Source organism: Heliangelus exortis, chromosome 17, assembly GCF_036169615.1.
Source record: "Heliangelus exortis chromosome 17, bHelExo1.hap1, whole genome shotgun sequence".
NCBI classification, from domain to species: domain Eukaryota; kingdom Metazoa; phylum Chordata; class Aves; order Apodiformes; family Trochilidae; genus Heliangelus; species Heliangelus exortis.
The window spans coordinates 1,134,765-1,152,933 of NC_092438.1; the positions used below are offsets into that span (position 1 = coordinate 1,134,765).

Sequence of the window (18,169 nt, forward strand, 5' to 3'; positions counted from 1 at the left end):
TCTGCCCCTAGTTAGCTCACTCTTCATTATCCTCCTCTACCCTTTTAATTTCTCTCTAAACTCAACCAGCTATTGCTGTTCAAACCGAAGTAATTAATTGGAACAAAATTGCCACTGTAGGAATAAAGAACGATTAAACCCATCCAGCGGACAATGGGGCAATCACAGCCTAAGCATCTAATTACAGGGTTAGAGAGTGTGGATGCAGGGATAATGAGGGAGCTGTGTTCGGGGCGGGATGAGCCGGGAGGAGGGGCTGCGCTGGGCTCCACTCCTGGAGCGGTGCAGGAGCCCGGGGGGAAGGCGAGAGCCGGAATCAAAGCTCCTCGGGGAGGGGGTCCCCAAAAAGCTCTGCTGGGGAAAGCACAAACAGCTCCGGGTTCCCTGCCCCGCACCTCCCGAACGCGGGAGCTGGAGGTGAGAGCCCCGAGGTGTTTGTTTGTCTGCAGGAGCACAAATAACGCCGTGACTGAGTGGGAAATGGTCAGAGCTGACCCGTGGGGCACTTGTCACCAGCCCTCTCGTGATGGCCAAAGTGGCAGGAAAGCCAAGGGAAATCCTTTGTTTGGAGCTGCCGTGCCCTGCCGGGCTCCCCTGCCCTCCTCTCTCACATTAAAACACATTTACAGCCAAGCAGGGACCTGTGACTTCCCTTAATAAAGACATTTTTCACCTCCCCGGTCTCAGTCAGAGGGAGCTCAGAGTGCTGTGAAATTGCAGGGGTCAAGGTGAGCTCCTGGTGGAGGCTTCCCCAGGTATCCTGGCAAATGGAGCTCCAGCTGCCCACAGCACATAAATCTCGAGCAACTCCGAGTCAATTTGAGTAATAGTTCATTTTCTGATTTAATTTTGATTGTGACCAGAGCTCCTAAAGCACATTTTCAGCTATGGGCTTGTCCTGGGGAAGGGGAGGATTCAATTCCAAGAGCTAAATGTGGAATAAAGGAGGCTCCTCCCTGGCTTCTGGCTGGATCCTTGGGCCAGGACTATCCCCAGAAGGTTTCACTCCATGCTGTGACCCGCCCATGCAGGGGTCACACCTCAGCCCAAACTCAGCCCAGGTCCCCAGCCAGGGATTGCTTACGTTATCTAATTAACAATGCAATAACTAATAACCTTACATTATTCACACTCTCCACAGCTCAGGACAAACAGAAAAATGCACAGAGGGACCCAAGGACAGAGCTGAGCCTGGCTGCCACCTCCCAGCCTGCCCTCATAGTCCAACTTGGGCAGGTCCTGCACAGCACAGCAAACCCTCCCCAGGCTGCAAAACCCCCGAGGGGCAGAAAAAGTGCTCTGGAAATGTCAGAAAATGCAACAGGATCAGGTACCTGCTTCCCTCTGCAGATAGGGATGCCATGGGAGCACCTGGAGCCACTTCTGCCCACCTGAATTACAGGGGGGTTGATCCTGCACCCTGCCAGCCCTCTGTCCTGAGTCACCCCCTCCCAGTGAGACACTAAAACTGCACAGAATGGGGTCCCCAGCCCACTCTGGTCCTTGCAGAGCCACCCACCAGCAGAGCTGCAAGTCAGCCCTTGCCTCTGCCAGGAGGGCTCCTGGGTGCTCCCAGAGAGGTTGCTGAGGCTCCAGAGGAGCCAGGACCACCCTCCCCTGGGTCCTGCCATTCCCACCCGAGGAATAACTCGATGGGAAAGTTGCAGCCTGAGTCTGGCAGTGCCTCTGGGAGGACAGGACCATTCCCCATCACCAAGGGGACTGCCAGGGCTGTTACAGGAGAAAGCCAAGAAACAAACTCCCAGAGCCAGACTTGGACAAGAAGGGAAAAAAAACCCCAAACCCCACCTGGAGTAAAATCAATGTAGAGGCAACCAAACAGCAACTACCCAGGGAGCAAAAACAGCTGCCTTACTGTTCAGGGTCTCTGTGCAGCAGGAGGTGGAAGGTGTCCTGGTGGCACTTAAAGGGCAGTGACTCTTCCTTCACCTACATGGAAGCAGAAGACAGGAGAGGTTTCAGCTCTGCTGTGCTGCAGGGTGCAGTGGGGTTAAGCCCCTCCTGGTCCCCAGGGGTGGGAGGCAGCAGTGTGGCACCCTGCTTGGCATGGTTTAGATCCTGGGCTTGGGGCCTGTAAAAGGAAAATAGAAATGAGCTCCAGGAACAACTTTGCTGATGCACTTTTAAAGAAGTTCAGCCAGCATGGGAGAGTCCCTGGCATTTATTTCAAGTATAACTCACCCTTGCAGTGCTAAAGGTGAGGTGCTGGGGTCCTGACCCCCAAAAGTCCAGGATGGTGTGGGGCAGGATTCCCACCCAGCCCCTCCAGCATCTCCCTCCCCCTCCTGCCAGCACCAAAGGGTCCCCAGAAGCTGCTGGCACAGCTCAGGGCACAGCCTGGGGGCACCAAAGCCAGGGCAGCCCCCCATCCCCTCCCAGACCACCTGCCCAGGGCAGCACCCCCAGCCTCTCCCTGCTGCCTCCTGGCTCCCTGGCACACCGGGTATGGGGTTGTATTTTTCCCCTGAATGCTCTGGAAGAGAAAAAACAACCTGGAGGCCAGGCTGAGGGCTGTGCTGCAGCCACCTCCACCCAACAGCAACCCCCCCAGCACACCAGGCCTGCAACTGTAATGCATACAAGCCTAATTAATCACATTACTCATGAAAATATATTGGTATAATTAATAACACCAGGCATCTGTACTGGGCTCCGTGGCGCAGCAAATTACGAGGCAATAATACTTGGATGTGTTGACCTGGATTTCATACATAATCCATCAAACATTCCTACCAGATCTGGTCTCCAGAGGCATAAAAAAACCCCAAAACCAATAATTAAACAACAGCAAGATGGGCAGCAAGAGTGTCACATCAGTCACTGGCAGTGTCCTGGGGAAGGGGTGGAGCACCCTGGGTTTGTTCAGCTCATTCACAGACTTTTCAGAGATCAGGTTTTGGTGTTTGGCAGTCCCAGAAGGGGCCCTGTTCCTGGTTTCGTGTACAAACAGATTTTGGCAGGGTGAGGGGAGGTGTCCTGCAGCAGCAGCTGCCCTGGAGCCTCCCCTGGGTGCATTTCACTGACTTTATATTTCATTGCTGTCACCAGAGCTCTGAAGACAAAGGTGTGGCCAGAGCCCCCGATGAGGGCACTGGATGAGGTGTGAGGGCTGTGGCTCTTTGGGGACTCTGGGTTCCCTGTCCCAGTGGTGAGGTTGCATCTGGCAGTGCCAAGTAAAACGCTTGCAGAAAACAGACAAAAATATTTTCAATTAAAATAGCCAATCCTCTGGTCATAACAAAAAACAAAACCAAGAAGTTTGCTTAATTAAAGCGTGACAGCCAGGCCTGTGTTGCAGTGTGCAGAGCATGATCCCCCCAGGGCTATACCTGGGTTTGGGAGGGCTCCTGTCAGGGGTTCACCCCTAAATAAGTTTAATCATCTCCATCCTCAGCCATCTTTGTTGGAGCCCTCATTTGGAGGCCATTTAAAGGGGATTAGAGACAATCTCCTCTCTTTACTCCCTTACAAGAGTGATTAACTCTCAGGACTCACAAGGAATTTTCATATTGATGGGAAGAAGCAAAATGAACTCAGAACCAGAGATACCAAGGCCTCCATCAGGAACCAGGACTCCTCCAGCACTGGGGGAGGAATTATTGGGAGTTACTAATGGACACCCAGGGCAGGTGCCAGCACAGAGCTGCAGATCAGGGCTCAGGGCTCAGAGAAGTGACAATGGGGTTCAGGGTGACAGCAAATGAGATGGGGTGAGGTCCCACTCCCCACGGGCAGGAGCTGTGTGCCCCTGGCCCCCTGCCCAGCCCTGACTTGTGTCTGGGGAGCACTGGGGCAGTTCCTGGCTGTCCCCAAAAGGGCCACCACGGTGTCACCCCCTCCATCAGCTGCCTGCTTGGCCTTGAGCTGCCTGTCTGAGCAGCTCTGCTGCTGTGGGAGTGTGCACGGATGGAATCCCTCCTTGCTGGAAAGCAGCAAGGACAGTAAACATGTTTTTTGAAGCTAACCCGATAAACAAAGATTTGCAGAAATATAGCTCAGGATGAACCTGACTGGAGTACTCCAAAATCTGTCAAACACTCTGAATTTCCCAGAGGGAGGACTTTTGCTGGAGATGTTTTTCCAACAAGTGGGAAGTTCGTTCTGCAAAGGAATCCTTTTCCCTGGGCAGGATTCAGCTCCCCAGAGGCTCCCAAAGGCACAGGGAGTGCTGGGCAAATATTTTCCTAACACAAACCAATTCAAAACAGCCCATAACAAAATGTTCAGAAGCAAACCAGGTACTCAGAGAGGCAGGACAGGGACACTGTCAGCTGCTTTTAACTGGGCTGTTTGTTGCCTTTCCCTGCCCCTCGGTGTGAGCACTGCCAGTTTTGGCTTTGGCAGCTACTGAGGGGAGAGCCCTGGGTTCATCCTGCGTTAAATAACGAGGGTTAATTTGATTTGATGCACCACTTCATTACCATAAGCAGCTCACAGTATGTCAGGCCCTGCAATTACAGTTCCCTGCATCTTGTTCATCCCCCATCACTGCTGGGGCTTCCCCACCACCCCCTCCCAGCACCAGCTCCTGCCTGAACTTCCCCAGGCAGGGATTTGCTGCTCTTTACTCTGCAGCTGGCAGTCACACTCATTAACAAAACCAGGGGCACAGGTATTATTATATTTACTTTCCCTCACAGCCCCCTTTGCCTCTGGTGACTGAGCTGAGGCTGCGTGTGCAGGCAGGGGGCTCATCTCCCAAACACCACAGTCCTGGGGACCCCCTGCCACCCCTCACTGGTGTCCCCATAGACCCCCAACCATGGACCCTTCCTCTCCTAATTTGGTTGTGGGGGGGCTGCTGATTTGCCTTTCAAAATGGGGCTGTTCCCTCCCTGCCTCAAACTTACTGACACCCTGGTACTGGGGGGCAGTGCTGGAGGTGGCTGCCATGGAGTCTGCAAGAGGAATGCCCCGGGTGGATGAGGAATAAATACCCAGTGCCCAAAGGAATATTCCCAGCAGGATGCTCCACAGGCAGCTCCCTGCTCAGCAGAGACAACAACGAGCTCCTCCAGCTCCAGTCCCTCTCGGTTTTAATTTCTGGTGTTTTTAATTGAAATATCCCTGGAGCTGAACTGATGGTGTTTCACCAACTGTGGAATTAGCAGGGCTCTAGGCTGTAACAATATAAAATATATATTGTTAAAAGCTACTTAAGACTTTCTCTAGAAGGGTTTGCTGAACCTTTGCACAAGAGCCCAGGGGACAGCCCTTTATTGCTGCCATGACCAGGTCAATTACTCTAGAACTGAGCAAATTATTTATGATGTGGTCAGCCTATTAAAACGTTAACACATCCATCACTCAGCTCCTGTCCTTACTGCACTGCGCTGGGCCTGGGAATTTACTGGGATTTCATTTGGCTGAAAGCTGCATTTACAACAAAAAACCCAGCCCACAGCTCTCAGTTTCACAGAACCCAACCCTGGCTCCTCCAGACTCATTTGAACTATTTTTCATTTTGTGCTTTCTCTTTGTTCCCCTTGCCTTGTTGCATGGTCTAAACAAAGGCACAAACTACAGCTCTAATTTGCAGACCTACTTCAGAGCATTAAAAAAACCCAAAAAACCAGCAGAATCTCTACCTGCCCTTTAAGTGGAAGTGCTTGTGGTGGGAATGCACGATGAACGAGCCGAGCTGCTCCTTTGAAAGTGATAAAGCATCAAATCTGGAGAACAAATGGGCTGCTCCAGCTGTGGGCACCCCGTGGTTACCACGCAGCAAGGAGAGGCAGAGAGTGCTTCCCAGGGAGGGGACATTTATTTCTGTCTGTCAAGAGACGGGAAAGATGGAGAAGATACCAGCGATGGAATCGGCATCTTAACCTACTGCGGTTACACTCTCGGCTTGTTAAGATGCCTCTGGGCCGGTCGTTCTCTTGTATCCGATATTTAATTATCATTTCCTTTATGGCATTCCCAGGTACTCAGCGAGCTCTGCTCGGTGTGCTGGCTGTTGGATGAGGCCCCGGGACGGAGCGGATGCTTTTCAATGGATGCACACGGAGCAGCGGCTGTCCCGGGGGCTCCTCAGACCCTGCGGGAGGACGAGGAGCTGCCGCGGGGGCACCGACAGGAGGGGCCATGTCACCAAAACCAGAGGGTCACAGCCCCGGTGCCGGCAGACAGAGCCCGGGGGACGGCCAGGAATCAATTTTCCTCTTTCCTGATCTGCTTCGTGCCCCAGGGGAACGCTCACACGAGCGGGTTTTGATGGGAGCAGAACTGATTGCCACGAAACCATTACTGAGCCAATTAAACGGAATAAAAATACAGGGTCTGAGAGCAAAACGCCACGGGGGGAGCTGGAGAAATGAGCCGGGGGATGGCGCGGCAGGGCCCGGGTCACTGGTTTGTTTGTTTGTTTGTTTGTTTGTTTAAGTGCTTCACGGGGACAGCTGGCTGCAAGCCAAAAGGAAAAAAAAAAAAAAATCTGTACGAGCAGCAGAGAAAAATTATTCTCAAGCAAGGACGCCGCGGCAGCAGCAACTTCCTGGTGCTCGAATTATTTAAAAAAAAAAAAAAAAAAGGAGAGTTGGGCTGGGGAGAGCCAGAAACGTGAGAAAGGGGCAGGGCGGACACTCGTGCCAATTAAATCTTTTGCAGCTCATTCCCCCAGACGGCAAATCCCGACTACAAACACCGGCCCGGATTTACCGGAGCCGCCGCCTCGCACCACCCGGCGAGGGACGCGGGGTGATTGGCAGCAGCATTCAGCAGCGCACAGAAATCCCTCTTTTTGTTGTTTCTGCAAGCATCTTTAAAGATGTCTCGGGAACATATGGTTCCCTTCAGCGGCACAAAGGGGCTGGAGATCGCCGGGAGTGCCCCGGGTATTAAATAGGGGATGACTGCAGTGACAATCGCACACCGGAATTCATATTCCCTGCCAGCTCAAAAGAGCTTTTGCGGATCATGAGCTCAAGGACAAAACAAAAATATTTTAAAAATTGTAACTGATGCTGAAACCCCGGCGGGTGCTGCGGCACGGTTCGGTCCGTGCACTGGGCTTGGCACAGGGTCCACCCCACCCCATCACCCGAGTCAGCTCCTTCCCGTCTCCCTGTGACAATGCCCGGGAACAAAGGCCGGAGCAGGGCAGGAATTCCTCAGCACCCCGCAGGCAGCTGCCCCGGACCCGCCAGACGCCCACACCCAGCTCTGCTTCCACATCGTCTCCAAGGAGATGGCCGTGGACCCGCATCCTTATGGACCCGCATCCTTATGGACCCGCATCCTGATGGACCCGCATCCCAACGCTGGCAGCTGCCACCACCCATCCTCCGGCTCCCTCCGGCCCCTTCCAGCCCGGGGCTGCGCGATGCCGGCACCCCGGCTCCAGCAGGAGGGATTCAGTCCCCGCTCCCCCACGGCAGCCCCTGGGGAGAGCCAGAGGTGCCAGAGGTGCCAAGGCTCCTTTTAAAAGGTATTTAGGATCCCATGCTGCCGGCAGCATCCGTCGGCACCATCGTGTGAGAGGGTCAGGGTTCACGTGAGGAGCAAACCCCATGAAGTGCCACCACCACACATTTATTTTTTTTTTCCCCCAAACAACTTAGTTGCAACAAACAAACAAACAAATCTAATTTATAACGCACTAATAAAATAATTAATTTTTGAAGTAGGCCTCTAACCTTTAGTACCAAATAATTTCGGGGGGTGAGGGGGGAGAGGGAAGATGAGGAAGCGGGAGAGTGGAGAGATGGGAACGAAATGCCAAGATTTCGATAAATATTTAACACCCCGTCCTCAGTGAGCTCCCGCTACCCTGGCACCGTGCCAGCGTCATTTGCATCGCAGCCTTTGTTAATCACCTCCCTGAAGCCTCCTCTGCCGCTATTCCCTCCTTGGCGGCTCCACCGAGCTGGAATCTGTCGGGGGGGAGCATCACCCAGCGAGGGCCCAACATCCCCACCCGGACCGCCTGCGATCGGCAGCGAATGGCAATAACCGGGACGGGATATCGGGAAAGGACCCGGTTACAAACCCGCCACACCCACGGGAGGGAATTAAAGATCTTGTTCTGCTTTTACCCAGAACACGGATCAGACCCATCAATAAGGACAAACCGAACCGTCCAGCCCAAACAGAAACCTCAGCCCTGCAGGGAGGATTCCGCAGCGGGGACTTTGCGGCTGCCGGGGCGCGGCCGGGACGCTGGGACCCTGGAAGCTCTCCTTGATTCACAATTAGTTCAACTAATTGGGCAACAGCTCCAAAGTAATTCACTCGATTCCCCCAAAGCATTAATTATTCTGCATCCAGGACAAACAGGCGCTGCAGTCCTTGGCATTCCCGGCACACGGCAGCGCCGGGAGCGGGATCTGCGGCTGTGCCAACCCCGAACGAACCGCGGGGAGGGAGCGCCGGGTTGGCCCCTCCGCCAGAGGAGAGGGGGGAAGAAATAAAAAAGATAAAACCAAACCCAATTGCCGTGTCGTACTGGATCAGCTGCACTCGAGGCCTCTGCTCCCAGCAGCAGCACAGCGGGGCCTTGCTAACCACGAGGGGGTGGTCCCAGAGGAACCTGGCGTGTGCCGTGGCCATACTGGGCACTCGCTGGCATTCCCTGGGATCAGGGGGCCTTTGGGCTGCCAGCACTGATCTGCTCTGGGAGGTCCAAAAAGGGTGAAAAACCCCCCTGTGAACAGGTGACCCCCAGCTCCTGGTGCCTGAGGGCCAGCCCTGCAAATGATCAGAGCTGTCACTCACCGTCTGATGGGTCCCTCCCCGAGACACCGGTGTCACCGAACAGGTGACCTGAGGCCACATCTCCCACTCCAGAGCTGATCATTAGGATCTTAGCTGATCTTAAGATCATGCTGCTCCTGTCCCCACGTTATCACCTCCCCACTGGCTCCAGTGCATGGAGAAAACTCCTGACTGCTCTGCCAACAGCCAGCACCATCCCCTGGCCTCCTGCTCCAGAGCCACAGCATCAACAGGGCATGGCAGCACGGGGACATGGCAGCACGGGGACATGGCAGCACGGGGACATGGCACCATGGGGACATGGCAGCACTGGGCCAGCAGCAGTGTGGTCAGGGCCGATGCCTTCCAACACCTCCTCCCAGGCCAGGGTCAGCTCTGTTCCAAGTGAGTGGTGTCCAGGGCACGTGGTGTGCAGCAGAGCAGGGCACAACGGGCACACGGTGACAGGGACACAGTGGGGACGTGTCACCTACCTGCCGTGCCGTCGGGAGGGACGGAACCGAGGGGGACCCCACGTGCTGGGCTGGCACTGCCCCGGCACCGACTCATCCGAGGAGGCGAAGGGGAGCGGCCGGGCAGGGACCCGGCATCTCCAGGAGCTTTTCTTCCCTCTCGGCAGAGATAAAGGAGCGCCCGGGTCTCATCTGTCATTCCAGAGCCGCCGCTCCCAGCCGGAGGCGCCGTGTTATGTCCTTGAGACGCGGACCGGTGCCATCTGGGCAAAATGCCACCAGATCCCTGGAGCCCGGGGAGGAACGCGCTGCCTCCCGGAGCTGCCGAGCGCCGAGCAGCGGCCGCCATCCACAGCTATTCATGAACTGCCTGGTGCGGGGGGGGACACGGCTGGGCGGGGAGAACCCCGCGTGGGGCAGGACACCAAGTGTGGATGCCTCTCGAGGCTGCGGGACACACGGATGCTCGGACGGCTCTGCAGCCATTCCCATGGATGTTGTGCCCTGGGGGGGGTGTCCCAGCTCTCACCCCCACCGTGCACGCAGGGGCGCCTGAGCCTCCCCCTCCCCACGGGCCGTGGCCAGGAGACCACCAGGGGGGGGAAGTCATCCTGGCTGACCCCGAGGACTTTTGGGTGTCGGGCTCTGCTCCAAGCAGCTGGGGATGAGGATGGGCTCAGGTCACACCCAGCTCCGGGCAGCACCGGGCACCCAGACAGCTGCTGAGTCCCTGCCAGTCCAGGCCCTGCGAGAAACAGTGATGCTGGTGGAAGGGATGTCACCAAATCATCCTAAACTAGAGGTGTTTAGAACCCAAGGAGTTCTGCACTCACTCTCAAGGCCAGCATTTGAGACTGGAGGTTTCCTTTCCCTTGCTCAGCACTTTAAATCGCAGGGCTGCTCCCTAAAAAAGGAAAAGTGGAAGGTGAAGGGTGCACTCCCCACCTGCCCCCACCCTGCTCCGAACCGGGCACAGCGTTTGCTGCAGCCCAGGGAGGAACTGCTGCACACAATTAAAACCTACATTCAGTTAATTACTGATAATCATGTATTCCCCTCTCCCATACAGGCTTACAGCAGAGGTTTTGCTGAGAACAGGAAAGCAAAATGCTTTGTTTCCATCAGCAGTTTTAAACTGAAAAAGCCCGATTTGTCTTAAAGTGACACCAGAAGCCAGCGGAAGGTTCCTCAGCTCCAGCCCCTGCTCACTAACAACATCCTCACAGTCACATACCAAGGAGATTCAATTATCTGGCAGGACAAGTCCCAGAGGCATTTAGATAATTGCAAACATAAGTAGAAAATCTGCCACTAATTATTAAAGAAATACCAAATAAGGAAAGCAAACGGTGGAGAACTCGTGGCACTGGGTACAAAAGTCCCTCACACGTGCTGGGAGGGACAGGGCTGTCCCAGGATGTGACTCTGCCGTGCTGGGAGTGCCCCAAGGCTGCAGAGCTGGGGAAAAATGGCCCAAGGGGCAACATGAGGGGGGATCATGGGGCATGGGGGGATGCATTCTGCTCCCCCAGTTACCACGTCCCATGGAATGTCACCTCCCTGGTTCCATCCGGAGCAGCAGCAGGTGGGGAGTCCCAGTGGCTGAGAGCTGCTGGGTCCAAGCTCCAGGGAGAACTTAGAAGGTGTTTAGCTGTGATTTAAAGGGAAGAGGAACAAGAAAGAAAACAGCAGCAACAATAAAATAACAATAATAGGAATGGAAGCCAAGCCCATGCTAGGATTTGAAGTGAAAATTTGTCTGCTTAGAACTCAGTACAACTCCTGTTCTCGTTGCTGTCTGTAATTATGGGCTGCTTTTCATCCTGTGACATCCAGCTTTCTTCCCACCAGTCCAGCCACGGCCCTGCCTGTGTTCACAGATGCTCTTAGGATCTGTTTTCCCTTCACCTCACAAACTCCTCAGGGCACACCAGCATCTGCCTGGCTGCAGGACAATCACAGGGTGATCACCAGCCCTTCCTGGCTCTGAGAAGAAACGCTGAAGGTTTGTTTGGAAGCAGCTCAAAGCTCCCACTTCACCCTCTCTGTGCTCCAAGCTGGGGAAGGAGCAGGAACCAGGATGCTTCAGGAGACTGGAAAGGTGCCCGTGTTTGAGGGCTCCTTAAGGGGAAGCATCTCCTCTGTGACAGCAGCTTGGCACATGCAGTGTTATTTAAACACAACAGTTACTTCACTCGAAGTAAATAATAATCAAGCAAATCTAATTAAAACCAGGAACGCTCCAAAATATTCTCAGACGTGTCTGAGCATTTGCCTGGGCTGCTGGCAGGGAAGCAGGGGCTGAGTGGCCAGGGGATGGGGCTGGGAGGGACAGGATGGGGCAGACCAGGGGTCTCAGCCTCTCCCTGCCTGTCAGCCCAGCCCAGCCCAGCTCCCAGCACAGGGAGGTCAGCACTGGGCTCACTGGGGGCTGCTGGGCTGAGCCCCCTGCAGCCACCAGACCCCAGACCACCCCTGTGGGCACCCTGCAAAGCCAAGATCCCTTCAGTCCCTGCCTGTACCAACCCACAGCCAGCAAGCACCACAAATAATTGTTTGCAGCTGTCATTAGCTGAAAGCAAGGGGAATCTGCATATGCTTAATCTTAATTAGGCAGCCTTGGCAAGGAGCCCTGGCTCCTCCATCCCAAACAACCATTTCACTCCCCAAAGGGTGACAAAAGCCCAGGCCTGAGCACACAAACACACACAGAGGCAAAACATGGATGGAAAATCCTCCTGCAAAATGCTTGGAGGGCTACCAAATATTGAGCAAAAGAAGGCCAAGAGGGGAGATTCTGGACAAACCCAAATTGGTTATTTTATAAGCTGGTGCCCCCAGAGAAGCTCCCGTGCTGGTGTTCCTGTGCCTGAGCTTGTGCTTTGTCACCTTACAGCATATTCTGCACAGGGAGGAATTACAGCAAGGCTGTACGTCAAAACATTTCACTTTTAATTGAAATTAACTCCAGGATTACACACTAGGGAGGCTAAATGAAAGATATTACACGCAAGAAGCTTCCTCTACCTGCTGACTTTAGCTCTGTGCCCATCACTGTGGCCCTGGCAGCATCAGCTGACCCTGCAGCTTTAGTCCTGCAAAAACCTCAGAGGCTGAAATGTCTCAAGCAGAAACCTCCCAGTGCTTTAAATAACTGTAATTGATGTATTCAGCATGGTGTCAAGAACTAAGGAGAGACAGATAAGGAAGAGCCCACAGATTCCCCTCTTTGGCATCCAAAGAGAAATCCACCTGCAGACACCGTGGGTTTCCCAGAGATGAAGATAAATGCACTCCCAGGTGTCAGAACTCATCGGTCTGCAGCAGGAAAGACCCCAGAGATAAGGAAGAGCCTTATCTGCAGGAAGTGTTTCCTATCAGATTACATTCCCCAACACCTTGAGCACGGTGATGGGTGTTGCAGGCAGAGAATAAAAGGTCTGGACAATAGGAATAGTTATGGGAAATAGAAAACAAGATGTGAAATTCCTAATTGGAAGTGAAGAGCACGTCCCTGCTGAAGGTAAAGGCTAACAGGGATGCAACACTTCTCAGGGCAGGGTGGGAATGGAAAGTCTGAGCTGTTCCTCCTGTTTTTCATATATTTGATTCTCTGACATTTTCACAGAACATTTAAATCAATATTGTTGCTAAAAACGGGGCTACAAAAAATATTAAAGAAACCCCCAAACAACTAAATCTTAGCTCAGCACTATTTCTCCAGGTCTGTAAAAACAATTTTAAGTATTGACTTAGATTGCAATTGAAATGTAAATTGTAACAAAACCCCCGACTAAATCATTTGCAAAGCAAGACTTAGAGAAAGAAGATGAGGATCTTACAGACACAGACTCCTCAAGCAGCAGCATCTCAGGGGCTGCCTCTGCCCCAGGGCAGCGTCACAAAGCTGCAGACTTCTGTGTCTGAGGAGTCCTGCAAACCCCCACACTGCTGACACTGTGGAAGAGGGGTTAAATAACTTGGAAATTAACCAGGAAGTGGAAAAAGCCCTAACATTTCCCAAATACAGAACCGTTGGCAGCTTTTCAGTTGGGTTCAAAATCACCAACTTGTTCCAGGGAGTTCTCCCATCTCCGAGTGCTGACTGCAGGGGACACCAGCAGAAGGTTTCATCAGAGCTGCTGCCACCTCTGGTGTGTCACAGCGATGTGACAAACAGGTCCCATGGGTTTGCACCCCAGAGGAGCCAGGAGGAGGGATCAGAGCTGCTGTGTCCCCACCAGCCCTCCCTACAGGGCTGGGACCAGAGCTTTGCCCCAGGACCACCGTGTGCTCCATCCCTTGGTGCGAGCCCAGCTGGAGCTCAGATTCCTCTGCAAGCCCTCGGGCTCCTCATCTGGGCACAGGAGGAGGAGGAGGAGGAGCTCAGTCTGTCCTCCCACCCCTCAGCCCATTTCTCCAGTCCCTCTCTCCCTCCCACCCCCCACCCAGCCCTGCTCTCTCCCTGTTTCATTAAGGAGCCTCCTTCCCCGGACACTGCATCCCCCCAGCATCCCCCGGCCCAGCGGGACTCCTGAAAGCTCCAGGCCTTGATTAGCTCTTCCTTTTAATTAGTCTCACTCTGAGGCATTGCCTCCTTCAACCTTGGGCTGCCTTTGCTTTCTCCTCCTGACCCATCAGCTGAAGGTGGGGGCAGCAGCTGCCTCCCTCCCCCTGTGCCGGGCTGGAGCCCCCCAGGAGGTGACCTCCCCCCATCCACCAGGACCCTGGTGCCCCCTGTGTCCCCCTGTGTCCCCCAGCTGCCCCATGGCCAGCCCCATGGCCAGCCCCAGCAGGCAGAGCAGCTCCACAAGCACCAGATTCCTGCAGGACTCCTGCTGAGTGGACGGCTGAGCCCCCATTCCCTTCTGCAGAAAACACCTGAAACCCACCCAGAACACCTCGGCATGAAAAGGGACAAACACCTGGAAGTGGAACCAGTACCAGTTCTGGTTTGTGCTGGGGTTTAACACCAGGGGCATGGGATGGGATGCTCAGCCTCTAACCCAGTGACAGGTGACAGTCACCCCACTGCAAAGCCAGAGGAATTGTTGTTTCACCATTTCTCTGCTGCTCAATCCCCTGGAACAGGACCTACAGTGACATTTTCTGAACAAAAGTCTCTGTCAGCAGGAAGCCCCCAAATCCTGCTTGAATTTCCAGTGCTTTCAAGCAGAACTGCTTGGGCAAAAGCCAAAAAGTCAAGAGCTTCCACTGCTGAGATCAATCCCCACAGGGAGGTGATACCCTTAACTGCACAACCAGAAGCATTTCTTGCCACCCCAGCTTCCTGACAGCTGAACACCCACCACTGCCACCTTTTTTTTAAAGAAAAAAAAAAAAATTACATCTTAAAATGATAAAGCTGATTACTGAATTTACATTTTGTACCTTTCCTGTTGGTTCTGAGAGCAGAAGTCTGGCTTTCCCAGGGGGCTTTCTGCCAAACCCCTCTGCTGAACCCCCCATTTAGTGGATGAGTTAAATTCTGGATTCCACGGCACCACTGGGTGAAAATACTCCTAATAATAAAACTTCTGCTTAAAAAACACAAACAGCTTGGTGTCCTGGTTTGGGCCAGGATAAAGGGGATTTTCTGTCTTGTCCTTTTGCTTTCAGCTCAGTCTCTTGTAAGCAGCTGCACTGCTGAAATTCACAGAAGTTTCTCAGTCAGTGGCTGCTCCTAGGACTGATCCCACTGATGTTTAGAGTTCCAGCCAGAGCCTGGGGTGCAGAGCCAAGGACACTGCTCAGCTCTGAGGAACATTTTACCCTCCAGAAGGAATAAAGAGGTCCCACCTGCAGCTCCTTTGGGGAGGAAGGGACAAGAGAGACGTCAGAACTGACCAAACAGAGGGTTCCATCCCATACACCTCATACTCAGGATAAACTCGAGGGATCACAAGAGGCTTCCTGCCCTTCCTGCTTCCCTTCCTTCACCCGTTCCCTGTTTCCTTCAGCATCCTGGGAGGACTCCATCCCTTCCTCTGCCTCTGCTCCTGATCCATCCCAGCCTGAATCCCTGTGTGTTCTGCCTCCAGCTCCCAACTGCTGCTGACCCCAGGATTCCAGCCTGGACTTTCCCAGGGCTGCCCTGCAGCCTCAGTGGGGATGGGAGAGTTATTGGGGAAAGGGGGTGGAACCTGGGATCAATTTTCCTGTGTATCTGTATATATTTAGTAATTTTTCCTATTTATCATTCCTGTTTCATTAAAGCTGTGTAGTTCAGTTTCCAACCCATCAGTCTCTCTCCCTTATTCTCTCTCCTTTCTTTATCAGGGGGGAGAGAAATATTAACAGAGAGCATCAGTTATTTGGTTTAATTGCCAGGGCAGTGTTAAACCCTGACACTTGGACACCAGCATCACAGACCACAGGGCACTCAGAGGATGTGTAAATGTTTGCTGGCAATGACAACAGCTTCCTAAACAAACCAGAACCACGCTGAGGTTCAGCACCTGTATTTTTGGGGCTATATACTACCTTTCACAAGATCAAACCAATTCCAGTTGTCACACAAGCAAAGCACACCCCTGCCCAGCACCTCCCCACACTGCATCAGTTTGCAAGATCCAGAGTCCCACCAATCTTCTCAAAATCCATTATTGGTAAATTATTGTTCATACATTTTTTCCATCACTCTTTTTTCTGCCGTGTTCAGCTATCACTGCAACTCATCACACTGGATAGTTTACTGAAAACCTTTTATTGTAATCAAAAAGTGACATAACAGGGCTGTAATGTATTCTGCAAATCATTCTGCTGATATTTTATAACTGATACCAGCTTCTTCTGCCAGGCAATTAAAAAAAAAAAAAAATCCAAATGTGAAAATTTTCACAGTACAGTAAACTCCACCCAAACTAATTAATGGTGGTTAAAAATAAGATGCCCCAGCAAAACCTTTCATGTTACATGGTCACAACTCACAATTCTGTACAAAATGTTCACTTTTATAAAGCTCTGATGTAAAAATCAAATAATCAAGCAGCAATATTTTAAGTGCAGCACAGGGTCTTCCATTTCATTATTTACAACGCTTGAATTCGTTTACATTTTAACAAAATTTAATACAGATGACTTAGGAATTAAGTCATTTTTTAATCATCTGTCATTTTATGTGGTGACAGATTTCACTTTTTGGTCATCTTTCTCTTTATCTTTGTTCTTCTTCGATTTTTTCTTCTTGTGTTTGTGTTTTTGGCTCTTTTCCAATTCCGTTTCGGTTCCCACGTGTTTCTTATGCTTCTTGTGTTTCTTATGCTTCTTGTGCTTCTTCTTCTCCTTTTTCTTTTTCTTTTTCTTGCTGTCTTGACTCTCTCCTGAGCTGGCACTGCTGCTGTGGCTTCGAGTCTGACTCTCAGAGGGGCTCTGGCTCCGGCTGCGGCTGACGCTGGGGCTGCTCTGGCTCTGGCTCCTGCTGGCTTCAGGCTGCTCCTCTGCAGCCGGGGCTGCCCCTTCCTCCTTCACCTTGTCAGCAAGGGGCTTCTCTTTCACTTCCTTGGGGTTTTTCCCCGCAGTTTCCTCCTCTTTTGCAGACACATTACTCTCACTGTCGCTCTCGTTGTAGTCCGGTACAAACGCAGCCTCATCAGTCTCCCGTGTCAGATCCGAGGAGAGGCGGGAGGCGCTGCTGAGCTGCGGCTTGGGCTTGGCCAGGCTCTTATCGCTCTGCCCAGCCCCGTTCTCCTTCTCAGCTTTTACCTCTGGGGATTCTGGTTTCAAAGGTGGTGGTTTGCTAACAGTTGGCTCTTTCTCTTTAATGCTCTTTACTTCTGGCGCAGGCTTCTCTTTCTCTTTTTCTTTTTCTTTCTCTTTTTCTTTCTCTTTTTCTTTTTCTTTTTCTTTCTCTTTTTCTTTCTCTTTCTCTTTTTCTTTCTCTTTCTCCTTCTCCTTTTCTTTCTCTTTCTCTTTTCCTGCATTTTTATCCAGAGGTTTGTGCTCCTCCGAGGCACGCTTGGCCTCGTGGGCAGCTTTGTGCTCTGCCTGCTTTCTCTCCCGTGGGGGGCTGTAGCTGCTCCTTTTGGCATCTCCAGCTCCCTTTTTGGATGGCTCTGCTCGCTCCTCCCTGGGCTTGCTTTTCTGGACTGATGCAGACTCCCTGTTTCGAGAAGGGGAATCTTTCCTCCTGGCTGCTTCACTCTTTTCCTCTCTACGCTTGGAACTAGAATGCTCTCTGGTGCCATCGTGGTCAGATTTTTTGTCTCTGTTAGGAGTGAAGTCTTTAGCTGTGGATCCACGGGCAGTATCATGTTTCTCAGACCTGCTTTCTTTGGAAGATTGGGAAGTATTTTTTCCATTTCCTTGCTCAGTTCCACGTTCTGAGTGGTCCTTTTCTGGCTGGGCACTGCTCTTCCTCTTCTCAGAAGTGTCCTTGTCTAACAGAGAATGATCCCGGTCTTTGGTTTTTCCTTTCTCATTTGACAGAGAACTTTTTGAGCTTTTTGTGTCGTGCTGAGAGCTTTCATAACTTGACTCTTTTGTGGTTTTCAGTGTTTTCTCCAAAGGCTCCACCTCTTTTTCAGTGTGTTTTACGGGGTTTGGTGCCTTAGCACTGACATTTTTGATAACACTGGCAGGTTTTCCTACAGTTGGGGGTACCTGGGGAGTTTTAATGTCTTCCTCTTCAGACTCGAAGTCATCTTTATCCCACTTTGACTGAGGGACCTGGATCATAATAATGACATCTTCAGCAGGGGCTGTTATATCATTATTGTACTCCTCCAGGGTCTTAATGACCGTTCGTTTTGTATCTGTCTTTTCTTCAGTCTTTTTAATGGGGCTTCCTCCAGCGGAACTTGTGCTAGGAGGAAAGAGCAAACATGAGTCAGGGTGTAACCACCACCACCTGGCTTCACATTTTGTAGAATGGGTTTTGTTTCAATTCTAAATCCTCAGCATTTTTCAAAAGATCTTCAGATCAAGGGAACAGACAGGAGAAAGGCTGAGTCCACTAGCCAAGATTATGAGCAATCAATTAA

At 52.2% G+C, this 18,169-nt stretch overlaps 2 protein-coding genes and 1 long non-coding RNA gene across 18 annotated transcripts in view; 1 reads left to right on the forward strand and 2 right to left on the reverse strand.

Moving 5' to 3' along the window:
- The first annotated feature begins 248 nt into the window (after window positions 1-248).
- Window positions 249-18,169, forward strand: part of ARHGAP17 (Rho GTPase activating protein 17) — a 268,089-nt gene continuing 250,168 nt past the window's right edge. For all 11 annotated transcript variants that reach the window (XM_071761436.1, XM_071761438.1, XM_071761434.1 and 8 more), the window contains exon 1: window positions 249-252. The gene's annotated coding sequence lies outside the window, so the exon portion shown is untranslated. The remainder of the gene's footprint in view (window positions 253-18,169) is intronic.
- Window positions 5,779-10,000, reverse strand: LOC139804034 (uncharacterized). The gene is made up of 3 exons (XR_011729256.1): window positions 9,210-10,000; window positions 7,765-7,895; window positions 5,779-6,422 (listed from the first exon to the last, which is right to left on the reverse strand). It is a non-coding gene; the product is annotated as an uncharacterized lncRNA (long non-coding RNA).
- RBBP6 (RB binding protein 6, ubiquitin ligase) overlaps window positions 15,876-18,169 on the reverse strand; it is a 28,229-nt gene continuing 25,935 nt past the window's right edge. For 5 of the 6 annotated variants that reach the window (XM_071761185.1, XM_071761186.1, XM_071761184.1 and 2 more), the window contains one exon: window positions 15,876-17,991. In XM_071761185.1, the coding sequence (XP_071617286.1) occupies window positions 16,305-17,991 (1,687 nt within the window). In that variant the 3' untranslated portion in view covers window positions 15,876-16,304. The remainder of the gene's footprint in view (window positions 17,992-18,169) is intronic. The other variant, XM_071761188.1, reaches the window with a different exon arrangement.